This window comes from Myotis myotis, unplaced genomic scaffold, assembly GCF_014108235.1.
Source record: "Myotis myotis isolate mMyoMyo1 unplaced genomic scaffold, mMyoMyo1.p scaffold_m19_p_54, whole genome shotgun sequence".
Taxonomy (NCBI): domain Eukaryota; kingdom Metazoa; phylum Chordata; class Mammalia; order Chiroptera; family Vespertilionidae; genus Myotis; species Myotis myotis.
In genome coordinates, this window is record NW_023416362.1 from 81606 (window position 1) to 97358 (window position 15753).

Consider the following 15753-nt stretch of genomic DNA (forward strand, 5'->3'; position numbering starts at 1 on the left):
GGACTCAGAGGAGAACTGAAAACCCAGTTGAAGGTGGAGAGAGAGGGTCCTCCAGCCCTGTGTCCACCCGGGTCCCATTCCCCCCACCCCGTGCAGACCGCAGCCCAGCCGTACCTACAGACTTGGTCCGTGGAATCCCCTTCCGCAGGGAGCCTGGCAGCTTCTCTGGGCCTGGGAGGCCCTGGCGCTCAAACAGTGACTGTGGGAGTCGGGAGGGTACATGGAGGTTCCGCTCACACTCTTCCTAAACCTCATCTCACCCATGCACTATGTCCAACGTGCTGGTGCCCAGGCGCCTGCCTCCATAGCAGGGCCAGGTAGCAGAGGCCTGGGCAGAGTGTTGGGTGGGTTGATGCCAAGGTGGCCAGAGCAGACAGCGGCCCTGGGTGTGGCCCAGGTGAGGCTAGGGGAGCAGCCCAGGAGGTGCCCAGTAGGAGAAGTGGGCCAGGGGATAAAGACACACTATTTGTGGCATGAACAGGGCTGGCACAGAACCTCCCTAAGGCACTGAAAGCCATTCAGCACGTGGTCAACTGTGGCCATTCTGGGGGCTGAGGTGGCCCCAAGTGTCTCCAGGAGTCTGGGGGATCTTCACAACCACTCCTAAAGTGTGGGGTCCAAATGATGGACCTCCACCCCAGAAAATGTGCAAACACCCATGCTCCACCCAGCCCTCAGCCCACCCCCACACCCAGCCACCCAGCAGCTTACACTGATCTCGGCCGGGGTGATCCTCCGGCTGGTGGGCCGCTGTTTGACGGTGGCCGCCCTCGAGTCAGCATCCGCGATGTCAGGCCTCAGTGCAGGCTCCGTGGCGGCCGCCAGGATCTCATCTAGTTTTTCTGCACACCAAGAAGGTATCTTCTCAGCCACCATGACCTTGAGCAGCCTCACTGTTCTGTCCTTCCCACAAGGCTGGTCCACCCCATGCTGGGCCCACCTCAGACCTCCCACTCCCCAGGGCTGCTTCCAGACCTGGGATGGTGGCCCTCACACACCAGAACCCAGGTTCTGCACCAGCCTGCCTCTCCACCCTTGGCGAGGCTCCAGGGGACCCTGGAGACACCACTCCAGGAAAAGGCCGACTGACCCTTAGGGGGGAGGACCCGGGCACACTGCTGAGAGCCCCGGTCTCCCCAAGATTCCGTGTCCTTTGACTTTCACTTTTCTCAGCACAAGGGGTCACCCTCTGGGCCCAGCGCACAGGACAGCCCTGAGGTCCAGCGGGTGCCCACGAAAGATGCGAATCAATCAAGAATGAAAGAAAACAGCTGAGTGCCCCAGGCTGCTCAGGAAGCCAAAGAACCTTCGTCCAGGTGGGAGGTGCCAAGAAGAGGGTTTGGGGCACAGTTGGGAGGGACAAGGGGGAACCGCAGGGCTGAACAAGGCCTGGGGGAAAGGCACCAGGAGCCCCCAGGCACTGTTCTTCTCAAATCCGTTGTAAAAGAAAAGCTCTGTTTGTTTTTATTAAAGCTGGTTGATGCTTTTCAAAGTGTTGTTTTTTATGAACATGACTTGGAGGTTTTGTTAAACAACTGGGTGTGTCTGAGAGCTATGAGGTCCAGCTGGAGGACAGATAGGGCCAGTTGGGGCCAGCGCAAGTGCAGTAGGGTGCCCACCTGCTGCCAGGGGCCTCTTGTTCAGGAGCCCTGCCCACGCCATCCTTCACTCAGGTTCGAGATCCCACCCTCCCAACCACGGGACTGTGCCAACCCTACAGGCTCACGCGTCAGGTCACCCAAGCGCCCCACGTGGGAGAACGTCTGGGGTCAGCCTCGACACCTCCTACCAGCACCTGCTGTCCCACCTCTGCACCCGCCCACAATCGCCGTGCAAAGCAGATAAACTCCTGAGATGTCCAGTACCCAACCCAAACCAGACCCACTCTGTACACTCACTTTCCTGGCTTAACCTCTTTATGACTCAGTTTCCTCCTCTGATGAAACAGCACACAAGCGGCACCTGCCTCAGGGTTGTGAGAGCTAGCACATATCTAGAGGTGCCACCACTGTGCCAGCTCTGAGCAGGCACCAAGCACCGAGCACACGTTTGCTACAATCAGCTCCACAGCTGCCCTACAGCCCAGGGAACCCAGCCCGGCCCTGACACGAGGGCTCCACCAGAGTTTCAACTCACCCGGGCCCAGGTGCAGACCAGGGAGGCCTGTTAGAGGCCCCTTGTTTGTTTTGTAATGAGGTGAATGCCTTCCCTTTGGAGCTGAGACCATTTAGGTTCCAGGCGGTTTCCAGAGTGGGAAGTGCTTCACCTGTCATCCCACAACAACCACACGAAGAAGATACTGTTACTGCCCTCATTCTACCCAAGAAGAAACTGAAGCTCTGAGAGATAAATTGCCCAGATCACAGACCCAGTAAATGAAAGGTCAGACTTAGCTGCCAGGCTGCCCAGAAACCATAGACAAAAAGAGAGGTATGGAGAGAAACACTTCCGTGGGAATCACAGGACACGTGCTCACCTGAGCTGTGAATTGAGAGGCCTCTTGTCCAGGTCCGGAACTCAGTCCGAGACCCAACGCCATATGCTCGGTAAGGTAGCCAAGCACAACTGCTGGCTGTGGGCCACGGGACTGGGCCAGATGAGAATTATTTTCAAATTGGAAAGAATAAAAATTCTTCATACTATAAACTAGTGAGACTGACACCCAATCCCCCCCCAAATTAGCAAATGTATTCTTACAGCATTTCAGATATTTAGATAAGGGAATGAAGCCCATTAGGAAGCGGGTCTGGGTCCCTGGCGTGTCTCGCCCCCGCCCCCCCACCCCCCAACACCACCAGACTCACACACACAGCTGTCGTGGGGCCGGGGCGGATGCGGCTGTTTGAACAAGCGGGGCCTGTGGGGGCGACGAATCACCATCACTGCCCCTACAACTGGAGGCAGTGCGCAGGCCACAGCACAGCTCCCTGGGAGCCCCGCTAATGAGCCGAGCACAGAACCGATGTGCTCCAGAAATAGTTCGCATGTCGGCCTCAAGGTGTGCACAAAAGTGTCCACAGAGGAGACTCCATCACCTGTTTTAACGCCTGAAAAGATGCCCAGGAAAGCACTTCATTGGGACTGGGGAAGGGGCGGCGAGAACTCAGAGGGCCAGGCTGCAGGTTGTGCAGGAGACTGTGGACTGCAGGCGGGCAGGTGTGTGCTGGCACAGAAAAGGCCCATGGGTCCCAGAGTGAGGACCAGTGAGCACCGGGTACATGGACAATGAGGGGCCACAGAGCCACCTCTGGCTTCTGTGTGGCCTGGAATCCTGTTCACCGAGAGGTGGGAGAAGCTGGCAGAAGCCAGGCCCTGAGATCTGACAGATACTGGCCCTCAGTGCCCAGGCCCAGACTCTGTCCCCACATGGATGCTGTGTCCCTCGAAAGCAGGCCAGACGTACAGGGAGGAGCCTCAGAGGACATGGCAGATGAGGTCTGAAGGTAGCAGCAAGGGATGGGGAAGCCAACAGGTGGGCGATGCTGGGGTAGGAACTCCAGGCTGTCTCCCCAGTGCTGTGGGCCCAGACTCATGCTCTGAGGGACTGTCAGCACTGGGCTTGACCCCAAAACAGATCAGCACGGAAACAGCACCCATACACCAGGCACAAGGGAGCCCCCAGAGCAGACAAGAAGCAGCAACCTGGGCCAAGTCAAGCACCGGACACTCCCACCCCCGAAGTGCCACAGCTGGGTCCTAAACCCACCCTCCCTGGCTCCAGGTCTCCGCTCTGGGGGTTCCCAGCTCTGCCTCACCAGGCCACCCCAGCTCACCTGAGCCACAAGGCCCCTGACCAAGCCTATCACATCCCCAGGTGACCTAGCCGGTCCTTCTACTGTGCCCCCACCAGATCCCAGAGAAAAGGCCATCAGGAGGGTACAGCCCAGGCCTCCAGACCACCCTGAGTGAACTGGAACCTCCTCATACACCAGCACTTCCCTGGACAGGGGTCAGGCGAAGCTGTGGCCCTGGGGACACAGCAGATGACTCACCCCCTTTCCTTCTCCGAATGGAGGCTTGGAATCAAGAAACAGAGCAAAGGGGGTAAGAGGCAGGCTTCATCCTCAGCACCCGGGCCCCATTCCCCACCCCCTTTGCCCCACCTCTCTTTTCCCACCCCTTCTAACAACCAGCACCTCCCAGATCCCCACAACCCCCAACCTACACTCTCTACCAGCCCAAAGGGGCAAATCTGCCCAATGCCAAATTAGTACACAGCTTGAAACTCGAGGCAGAAACAATCACAAGCAGAGACATATGCTTTTGTGTGCATGCACACACACACGTGCGCACACACACATTTACAGTCCACTCACACATGTACACATGAGGCCCATGCAGTTCCACTCACACTCATGCACACTTGTGTGTGTCTACACACACGATGCACACACACTTGTGCACATCCACATACACTGACTCACACATGTGCACACACACTGCCCATGCATGTTTGCGTACACATATGTCCGCACATTTGTGCATGTCCACTCACACACAAGTTCACACATGATGTTCACGCACATGTTTATGCATGTCTACACACATGCACGTGCACATCCACACATACTTATACACTCGCTTGTGTATGTCCACTCACACACGTTTACATACATGCTTGTGCACATCCACTCACACATGTGCACACATTCATGCTCATGCACACACAGACATGCACACACAGACATGCACACACATGTGGAGACGTCCACAGACAAGTAAGTCAAATTTTTTTAGAGAAAGGGCAAAATCCCATAAAAACCAAGTTTGGAGTCACTGATGGCATCACTGGTTGCCCTGGAGTATTCTGCACAGTGTGTTTCCAACAAAGGGCAGGCCAGTCAGAGACCGCACACTGACGTGGCACCTGCCCCAACATTCTCATCACAGAGGAAAAAAGACCCAGAAGCTCAAGATTTACCATGAAAGTGGGTGAGTAGGCGGGGACTCAGACCCACCGGGCACTCCCAAGTCTGGGTCTCCACTGACCTCTGCAGCCCCAGCATGTCCTTGGTTCTTATTGAGGAGATGAGCATGTGGGAACCCCGATGCACACTTGCCTAAGAGCACTGGGGGTGTCCTGCCCTTCCTTCTACCACCTGTCTCAGGGGAGGGTCCCTACCCAGCCCCTTCCTCTCTGTTGTTTCTGCCAGCCCCTCAGCCATTCAGGGCTTTGCTTCTCCCCCACACTCTCTCTGAGCCCCCACCCTTGCCACCTGCTTTTTTTGTCACCTCACATCTTCCTTTCTTTCCAGCTATTTAGGTCATCTTCTCAATAGACTACAGGGACCCTAAATGGTCCCATCAGTTCTCAACAGTGTGACACAGAACTGACATGTTAATACTGGCAGTGAGCCAACGGGCCTTATTTCTACCTTTTGAAAGCACCAACACTGGACCGCAAGCTGAGCTCTGTAGTACGTGGGAACCCTGATGCCGGCCTGGCTTCCTCAAACCAGGTATTTCTAGAGGTCGACACCTGGGCTGGCTTTCTGGGGGACGGAATGGATTCTCCTCCAAACAGAGAAAAAAAAAAGCCTGGGTCCAGCTTCAACCAAAGCTGTGACCCCTCAGTCAGCAGTGTGGACAGAGGCTCTGTGCTAAGCTGTTCCTTCCTCATCCTTCCCCAAACTCTGCTCCGGAAAAGTGGATGAAGATGACGCCGACCTGAGGCTGCAGGAGTGAGCCCCTGGAAGACGAGGGCTACACAGCAGCAGAGGGAAAGCCCTGGACCAGGGCAGAGAGGAGGGAGGATCTGCTGTTCAAGGGTTTCTTCACACAGAGCAGCCACTGGTCCCTGGATTACAGATCTGGGGTTGCCCAAGCACCTCTTCATGCAGAACTGGGGGCTCCCTTCTGAACGTGCTGCTGAGCATGGCTGGGTAACAGCCTCTGGAAGGAGGCTCCTGGGACCCGCCCACCAGAGCCTCAATATGGTGTCTAGCCAGATCTCGCTGCCTAGGGGTATTGGTTCATTGATCAGTTTGGACCCTCAATCAGTGAAGCAGATCAGCTCCCCATGACTAGCCTTGAACCCTTGTGACCCTGAGGCCAGAAGTCTGCTAGCTTCCCTGCTGCACTCTTGAATGAGTGGGTTTTAGCAGGATATAGAATTCTAGGTGGAAAAGCATTTTCACACAAGACTCTGAAGTTATCATTCCATCGTCTCCTAGAAGCTACTACTGCTGATTAGAAATCAGCTGCCAGTCTTCCCTTCCTTCCTAGGTCATCCAGCTTTTTTCTCTGGTGGCTACAATTTTTCTTTCTGTCTATGGTGTTCTGAAGTTTTACTATGACAAGTCTACATGTGTAGATTTATTTCATATTTCCTTGCTTGGGACTTACACTTCTTTAAACTGGAGTCTCGTCTCCTTTTTCAATTTTGAAAATTATCAACCATTTACTCTTCAAATGTTGCCTCTTCCCCAAAGTTTTTATTCTTTTGTGTCTCACCTGCCCTTTGATAGTTTGTTATCTCCTTGTCTCCTGTGCTGCATTTTAGGTGATCTCTTCAGACTTATCTTCTAATTCACTGTTTTCTTCTTCAGCTGGGTCTGTGAACAACCCTGCAACACTGAGGAATCCTGTTCATCTCAGAGATTTTTTTTAGTCCCAGTGGCTATAATTTTTGTTTCAATACAGTTTTTTAGGGATCCTTTTAAAATCTTTTTCTTTCTTTTTTTTTTTTTTTCCTTTTGGTACTGTCTTGTTCTTTCACTATGAATTCTGTCATTTCTCTTAAACTCTGTATTTAAACACATTATTTTGTCTCTTTCATATTCTTCTATGATTTTCAGTTCTTTTGATGCTAATTCCAGTTCTTGGGTGTGGTTCCAGCTTTGGGTCCACAACCACATCTCTTGGCTTTGTGGGGGCATCAGAGCCTCAACCCCTTGCCTTGGGAATCTACATCCTGTCCCAAGCCATCATGGACTATATGGCAACATCAGCTTCCTGTCTTTTTGGCTCTGATTTCTTTCTTCATTTTTGAGACCTAGGGGATTCCTATTCTTTTGTTTCATGGCTACATATATCTGGACACACCTATGACGAGGCTATTAACAGTCACATATCTCGAGACATGCCCACAACGAGGTTACCAACATCACTCTGGGACTGTGGCCACAACATGCCCCATCAAAGCCCTGACACACTCTTATGTGCCTCCTGCAGCCCACGAGGGCCTGCCCATCACTGAAGCAGTGAGGTGCACACAGCCCTGTGAGGTCAGCCACTTTTGTTTAGCTATGTTTTTATTTTATTCATAATATTCATGGGGAAGGAAAATCCTGTCAATTCCGTTGATCTTGGTGGCTGTCCTCCATGATAAACTACAGTCAAGAGTACCAGCTTGCACAGGGTGGCTCAGCCCGTGGCCAGGATGGGATCAGGGCTCAGTCAATGACTCAGGTCAGGAATAACTTTAGCAGACTAGGGAAGAACCAAGCCTAAGCCAGGGTTGAAGCTCATTCTAGAACCAGGATCAGGGTCAGGACTGGGATAGATCCTGGCTGAAGTCAGGGTAAAGTCTGGGACTAGGACTGGGTATAGACTGTAGAAGGACAGAGCACATTAACAGTCATGTGACTAGGACACGCTCATGATGAGGACGCTGATGGTCATGAATATCAGGACATGGCTACGTATATCTGGACACACCTATGACGAGGCTATTAACAGTCACATATCTCGAGACATGCCCACAACGAGGTTACCAACATCACTCTGGGACTGTGCCCACAACATGCCCCATCAAAGCCCTGACACACTCTTATGTGCCTCCTGCAGCCCACGAGGGCCTGCCCGTCACTGAAGCAGTGAGGTGCACACAGCCCTGTGAGGTCAGCCGCTCACTGTAATTACCCTGCTCAACCAGTGAGTGAGCTGGTGCTGAGAGGGTAAAACAGATGCACAAGTCACACAGCCAGTGCCCGGCAGAGCCGGGGCAGAGCCCAGGGCCCAGACTCCTGCCCTTTTCTCACGTGGGTGAAACAAAGGAGTAAAGTCAGACTGGAGAGCCACAGGCAGCACATGTGCACGCATGCAGACACACTGGTGGGCCAGGCCCTGCTCCCGCCACCATCTGGTGGCCCCATATCCATCTCCAACCCTGTCATCCAGCCCCTTGGCCCTCATCCCATCCACATGTCTCCCCCTCATCATCCCACCATTCCAGCACCCACCCATTTACCTTAGACCTCTTCACACATCTGTCTGTCCTTCCTGCCCTCTCTCCCTCTGCCTGGCTTTGGCGCCAGCTCACTCCACCTGGCCACCCACCCTGGGTTGCCCTCAACCTCCCGCCCCCACTGCTCACCAAGTTCTTCAAGCTCAGCCGTCATGGACTTGGAACGCAGGGTCAATGTGGTGCTGGGGGCCCTCTTGGGGGGCGGCGGGGCTGCAAAGAAGAGGGAGGCCTTGGACCTCCTGTCCAGCAGCAGGCAGCGCGGCGTGGCCAGGTGCAGGTGCCACTTGCGCTCCACCGCCTGGATCTCCTCGTACTCCCGTGAGGACGTGTCACATTGCGCCAGGATCTTGTTCAGGCTGCGGCTGGATGCAAACTTCTTCATGGCGCTGGGAGCTCAGGGGGTGCTGAGGGCCGGGCTGGCCAGGGGCCTCAGGAGGTGGTCAAGAGCCCCAGGAGGGGTCACGGTGCTGGCCAGCTCTAGCCTGAGTGCCCACCCTTTAGCCTCTGAAGGCTGAGCAAGGGGCACCAGAGCCATGGGGTGGGGGCTGGGAGGGGTCCCCAGCAGGCGGGACTCTTGCTGCTCCAGGGCTCTCCCAGACCCTGGTGGCCACTGCCCCTCAGGGGACTCTGGTGTGGTCAGCTAAGCCATGGCCTGGGCTGGGCCCGGCCAGCAAAGCCTCCTGGGCCCAGGCTGATCCGCGACATCGCGCAGGGAGAAGACGCTCTTCCTCTTCCCTCAGGTGCCACCTCCCCCTTCCCTCCGACAATGAGCGGAAGGCAGCGTCAACCTCACAGTTGCTATGGCAACCCCGGCCTCCAGGCAGCTGCTGGCAGTGCAGGGAAGGAGGGCTCTTCCACACCAGGGGCTCGGGGGAAGCCAGGAAGCAGGGGGCGGGGATCTGAGGAGGGGCAACCTGGGGTCAGGGGTCACAGACTGGGGGCCAGGGGGCCAGTCTAACATCAAGAACTGGGAAAGCACCCAAGCCACGAATGGGGCATTTCACTTGGGTTCAGACACCTGATGTCAGCAGTCTGGGGCCAGGGGATGGGCAGAGAAACATGGGCCTGGGACCAGAGGTCTAAGGTCAGGAGCCAGAGGGGAGAGTCTGGGCACCGAGATCTGAAGCCTGACACCTCACCTCTGCGTCGAGCCCCGTCTTCTTCCGGCTTCCTTGTCACCGACACAACCTTCATGACAAGACGGTTCCCGCCCTGGCGGATCAGAGCCACCACCTGCTTATGTCCAACCTTCACCACGTTCACCCCGTTCACCTGGGACAGACAGGTAGGTGGGTGGGGGTGGTCCAGGTGTGTCCTCCTCAGGGCTCAGAGGTCAGCACCCACCCAGACGCACAGGTAAGGATGAGCCTCACCTCGATGAGGAAGTCTCCCGTGCGCAGCCCGGCCCTCCAGGCCACACCCTCCACATCCACAGACTCGAGGTACTGAAGTGCAGGGAAGGCCGGCGTGGGGGTGAACTCCTCGATGGGGGTCTCTGCTGCAGGGGTGGGCGGGGCGTTAGGGAGGGGCTTCACTAGTGTGTCCAGGTGGAGGCGGTTGTCACACAGTAACAGCCCAAGAGTGGTGCAACATGCCGAACAGATAAAACCAGGCAGAGCGCCCTGGGCTGGGCAGTGGGCAGGCGCCACCCAGGACAAGAGCCAGTTCTGGAATCCAAGGTACATCCCTCTGAGAAACTCCCTTCTCACCCCCACCGAGAGGCCCCACTGGGTCAGGCACACGAGAGCAGCAATCTTGGACGTCCACAAGGAGGTGGAGTCCTGCCCTGTACTGAGACATTCCAGACCAAGAGTATAGTCACAGCAGAGGGACAAGGAGGGGTGTGGTCTGGAGAGGGGATGGGGTGACACTGGGGACAGGGGCAGGGAGGAGAGCAGAGGGGTGGAACAAAAGCCCCAAACAGTTTGCAGCCCCTGCCAGCCTGACACCCAGCCCCCAACCCTTCATTACCTTTGGCCCCCCGAAGCACGAACCCAAAGCCCTCGTGGTCCCGTTTCTGCAGGATGGCCACCTTGTCATCAATGACATAATCGCTGGTGGAGGAAAGCAGGGAGGGGTGAGGAGAAGCCTGCCAACACGCTGGCCAAGCTGACCCCAGGCATGCCCCAAAAAGGGTCCCTCAGGCAGGACCCACCCTGGGAGGGCTGCCCTTGGACTGACCTGGGAGGGCAGAAGACAGAAGGCTGGGCGCCACCACTCCCTCCTCCTTCCTCTTCACCCAGGCCTCCTTGCCCAGCTCTCAGCCTCCCTTTACATTTGACATCCCACTCACATGCGTGCCCGCGTGCCCACCTGCCCACCTGCCCACCTGCCCTGCAGTACCTGTGAGAGGTGAGGCTGTCATAGGAGCCCACAGTGTAGTGGCGGAAAAGTCGCTTCGTCCGGTCCTCCCGTGTTTCTGAGGGGAGTTTCAGTTGCTGATGGAGGGTCATATCCTCCAAGCGGCCTGAACAGCCCCACAACCACAGTGGTCACCAGCCTCTGCCCACACCCCCTGGCCTGGTTGTGCCACATGGAAGTGGGGGGGGGGATCCTGGGTCCTGGGCCCAGAGGTCCTGAGGTCAGAGGCTGAGGGGACCATATGGGAAATTCTGGCTCCTGGGGTCAGGGTTCAGAACAGGGCAGGGGCTATGGGTCATTTCTCCCCCATGCACATGGCAGACCAGCCAAGGCCACAGAGAACTGGAGCCCGGAGTTACCAGCAAAGATGTCCATGTGTGAGGCACATGCATGTGGCCCACAGTTGCGTGTAAGTGCTGTGCTCACATGTGCTTGTGCATTTGCATGTCTCTGTGTCCAGTCATGTACCTATGTCATGCTACATGCCCACATGCACTGCCATGGAAGCAGCACTGTGTCTTCACTGCACCCCTCACACGGCCCACTGATGCTCAACCTCACGGGGTCCCTTGCCCCAGGTCCAGCCTCTGAGTGCACAGAGTCCAGGTGTGGGGGCTGGGTCCCTTCCCTGATGTCACGACAACGCACAGAGTTTTTTCCCACCTGTACTCTTGATCTTGGCGTCCCTCACAGCCACTGCCCCACCCTGAGCCTCCCTGATCCCCTGCAGACCTGCAGGTTCTATGGGACATACCCATCCAGCACCTCCCTGCTCCAGGCTCACTTCTGCAGCTGCCCATGAACCAGATTCTCTGCCCCCCAGACCTCATAGCACCTCTGCCTCCAAGGTGTTCCCCCAGATGGTTCCACTGCCACTCACATTTCATCCCTCAATTCCTCCCTCATTCTCTATCATTTCAGTATTTCTCAAGATTAATTTATTCATTCAACAAGTATTTACTGAACTCCTGCTGTGCACCAGGCACTCTTTGTTTTAGGCCTCTGAGAATACAGCAGATAACAGAACTAAGCCCCTACCCTATAGAGTTTACAATTCTTTCAAAGAGAGGGAGAGCAGACAAGAAATACGTATACACATAACATGTCAAATGCTGGTAAGTGTTAAGAGGACGCAGAACAGGGTTACAGAGAAAGTTCACGGTTCTAGGGTGAGGGAGGGATAATGGATGTAAAGATGGATGGATGGGTGGTCACATGAAGGCCTCCCAAAGGCACAGACCATGAGGTAGCCACCATAGGTTGCATGGGCAAAGGATTTCCTGGGGGGTGGGCACTCAGGGTAGGAAATGAGATCAAATGAGAATCTATGATTTTTTAAAATATATTTTTATTGATTTCAGAGAGGAAGGGAGAGGGAGAGAGAGATAGAAACATCAATGATGAGAGAGAATCATTGATCAGCTGTCTCCTGCATGCCCCATCCTGGGGATCGAGCCAGCAACCCAGGTATGTGCCCTTGGCCGGAATCAAACCTGGAACCCTTCAGTCCGCAGGCCGATGCTCTATCCACTGAGCCAAACCAGCTAGGGCCCTATGATTTTTGATAACCTATCTCTTCCACTAATTGTGAGCTAACATTTATTTCTGTGATCCTAGCACCTAGATAACTAGAGGGATAGATGGGTGGACAACTGGGTGGGTGGGTGGGTGGGTGGGTTGTTGGATGAATGACTATATGATGGATGGAGGGAAGGAGGGATGGAACAAGAAATGGAAGGAGGGATAGAGAGCAGGAAGGATGGATGAAGGGGTCAAAGGGTAACAGATGCATAAACAAATGGGAAGGTGGATTGAGTGGTTTGATGGGGAGGGGATAACTAGATTGGTGGATGGATGGAAGGATGGGTGGACGGATGGATGAACAGACAGACAGATGGACGAGAGGGTGGGTGGATTAATGGACAGACGAATGATGGATGAACAAATGGATTGACGAACAGACAGATGGATAGATGGATGGATAAATGGATGAACAAATGGAGAGATGGATGGAAGAAGGGATGGATGGGTAGATGGATTGATGGATGGATGGATGGGCAGATGGATGGAGGGATGGACCGATGGATAGATGGACAGACAGATAGATAAACAGATGGGTGGGTGGATAGGTGGATAGATCGGTGGGTGAATAGATGGATTGATGGACAAATGGATGGGTGGATGAATGGATGGAGGGGTGCAAGGATGAACTGATGGTAGGACGGACAGATGGACGGAAGGAGGAATAGATAGAAGTAAAGATGGATGGCTGGACAGATGGACAGGTGGGTGGATAGAAGGAGAGGTGGGTGGGTGGATGGATGGATGGATGGATGGATGGATGGATGGACGGACAGAGGGCTGGATGGATAGGTGGGTAGATGGATGGATGGATGGAAAAATGGGTGGATGAATGAAAGGAAGGAGGGTTGGGTACACTGGGTGGTCTGGGTGGGTTGACAGATGAGTAGATGATGGCAGGACAAGTGGGTGAATCAAAGGATAAAGGATGTAAGAGTAAAGGAAGCAGAGGCTGGATGGAAAGAAGAAAGAGCCCCTCTTAATGCACATGTCAGGGCAAGTACTGGTCTGGGTGGCAGGATCTGCCACTACCTTGTGTGATGCTCAGAATGCTGACAGTCCCCTTCCAGGCTCTCCCTATAGAGAAGGGAAATCCACCCTGCGGGGCCCCTAGGTTTATCACCCTGGCACCCTCCCAAGCACTGATCTGTTCTTTTCTCCCCTCTTTGCACACGCTGCCCATCATGACGGACACCCGCTTGGACACTCCTGCACTCACCATCCTGCGTCCAAGGCCAGAGCAGGCCAGGCCTCATCACTGCTCAGGTCAGCACCAGACTCCTCCTTGCCTCCACCACACCCTTCTCACATTCACCCACCTGCAGACATGTCCCCCGTGCCTGCCTGCAAAAGGACCCCAACTCCATCGTTCACTAGCCTCCCATTTTCAGATTTTGTCAACCAAAATGTATTTATTATATAACACAAATTCATTTTCCAGTTTCATTAATCAGGCACATGAAGCCAGCTGAAGTGAAAACACACAGCCTGACCCCCCTCCCCCCTCCCTTCCCAGTACTTGGAAGGGAGGGGGAGAAGGAGGGAGAGAGGAAGGGAGGGACAGAGGAAGGGAGGGAGGGGAGGACAGCTGCCAGAGCCACAGCCTTCCAGGTGTCCTACAAATCAGCCTCCGAACAGGCAGGGCTTCGCCTCATCATCTCCCCCTCACAGCTCAGGGGCTGTAGGAGGCACCCTCTCTGCTAATCCCGGGCATCAGCCTGGCCCCCATGTGTTGGCACAGTGTCCCCTCTTTGGCCTCTAAGTCTCTCTCTGTCCCTACTCCAGTCTCAGAATCAGATCTTTCTTTGGATCTGGGCCTGTTGGAAGCAGGTTCCCATTCCTGGGCTGCCTCTGGCCTCTGGCACAACCCAGGCCCTGGGTCCCAGATCAGACTCTGCCCAGAGTGCTGGCAGGCCCGGCCTGCACCGAGGACAGAGTTACTCCGTCCCTCCCAGCAGGCAGACTCCATAGGCCTCTCCCTCTGCCCACCCAGGAAATGCTCCTGTCTACCCAGGTACCTTCTGACATTCTTTCGGTGACAAACCCCAGAGCCACCCCTTCTAGGAGCCCTGCACTTGCCCAGAGGCCGATAGCTCCTGCAGCAGGATACTGTGTGCTCTCTCCCTTCCCAAGACTTCAGCCCACCCGCCCCTCAGCCACCTCCAACCACCCTGCCTGGCCCTCATACTAACCCTGAGTGGCCTGCACACTCAAGACAGCACCCCGTCTCCTCCTGCCACCCTGCCACAAACTCTAGTCCACTGTGTTCCTCCTGGAGCCACAGCCGCCTAACCGGCCTCACACCTCCACTCCAGCCCCACCGCCCCTCCCTGCACACTCAGGTGTCACCCACCCAGAGCCCGTGAATTGCACTGGCCACAGCACAGACCCTGCAGCTACTGCCTGTGTCACAAACGAGGCTGCTCCTCAGGCCGTGGGACCGGCCCTCCTAGAAATGGACCAACAGCCACTGTCCCCCCTCTGGGACCTGCTAGGGCAAGTGAGTCGGTTTCTGTATGGAAAGTGCGTGAAACCACAGCTGGCACCAGGACGCTGCTCAGAGCACGCCAGGTGGCAGCACGCGCAGACGGGCTCTGCTACCGCCACCATCAGCTGACCATCCCGAGGACTCCTGGTCATCCTTCAAGGCTCAGCTCAAACGCCTCTGCTTCGAAGCCCTGACTCCTCAGGCAACCCTGGGAGCATCTTGTGCTAACACTGCATTAAGGCCGCACACAAATGTGAAACCACTGTGCTGCCTGCTCTTCTCCAGGCAGAGAGCCAGCCTCTGTGATCCTGGCTCCCAAGACAAGATCCAACCCACGTCAAACACCTAATAAACATATGCTATTCTCAAATTCCAACTCCAGTCCAGACCTCCCTCCCACTCTCCCTAGCCTCAGCCTCGAGTCCCATTGCCCTGGAGCCACACAGTTCTCAAACCAGAACCAACGCTGCCCACCCCATGGGGGAGCACAGACCACTCCCAACTGAGCACATCTGGAGGACCCCTCCTCCCTCTCCCCTCCCCGTCAGGTTTGCACCAAGGCCCCAAACTCTGAAAGCCTTCCTCACCGGAACAGGCCGCCCCATCTACCCTCCACAGGCACACAATGGGGGTCGCATCCCTGTCACACACTCAGCCACCTGGAGAGCCATGGGGGCAAGGCAGGGCAGAGCCGAGCAAACAGGAGAAGGCAGCTGCTCAGGAGCAGGTCAGAGGCCACGTTCCACACGGGACAGGAGTCCGGGCCACCTCGGGGCAGGCTTCCCTCGGGAAACTCTCAACCCAGATTAAGAGGGCACAGCCACCCAGGGCCCAAGCCCTGTGCAGATAAAGGGGCCCTGAGCCCTTGGTCCAGAGATACCACTGGTGACCACCACTGGCCACTACTCAGGAGAGGTCTCTCTAAGCCAGAAATAACGCTCGTGGGTCTGGGAGACTCCTTGGACTTCTGAGTGCTCACTGCAAGGCTATTTATTCCCCAGCTATGCAGCTGCCCTGGTGTGGGGCCTCCAAAGGTCCTCAGATCACAGCACCCAGAGGGGTCCTTCCTGGAGGCCAAGGCCATCCCACCTGCTGCCCTCAGCCTGCCTGGCTGCAGGGCACCCACAACAGCCCC

At 55.7% G+C, this 15753-nt stretch overlaps 1 protein-coding gene across 6 annotated transcripts in view; it reads right to left on the minus strand.

Annotated features, from left to right (window-relative positions):
* SHANK3 (SH3 and multiple ankyrin repeat domains 3) overlaps nucleotides 1-15753 on the minus strand; it is a 48659-nt gene that overhangs the window by 16213 nt on the left and 16693 nt on the right. For 5 of the 6 annotated variants that reach the window (XM_036311307.1, XM_036311312.1, XM_036311311.1 and 2 more), the window contains 8 exons: nucleotides 10532-10607; nucleotides 10160-10242; nucleotides 9562-9686; nucleotides 9328-9460; nucleotides 8318-8398; nucleotides 3993-4016; nucleotides 712-842; nucleotides 115-199 (listed from right to left, as the gene is read on the minus strand). In XM_036311307.1, coding sequence (XP_036167200.1) covers nucleotides 115-199; nucleotides 712-842; nucleotides 3993-4016; nucleotides 8318-8398; nucleotides 9328-9460; nucleotides 9562-9686; nucleotides 10160-10242; nucleotides 10532-10607 — 738 coding nt within the window. The remainder of the gene's footprint in view (nucleotides 1-114; nucleotides 200-711; nucleotides 843-3992; nucleotides 4017-8317; nucleotides 8399-9327; nucleotides 9461-9561; nucleotides 9687-10159; nucleotides 10243-10531; nucleotides 10608-15753) is intronic. The other variant, XM_036311308.1, reaches the window with a different exon arrangement.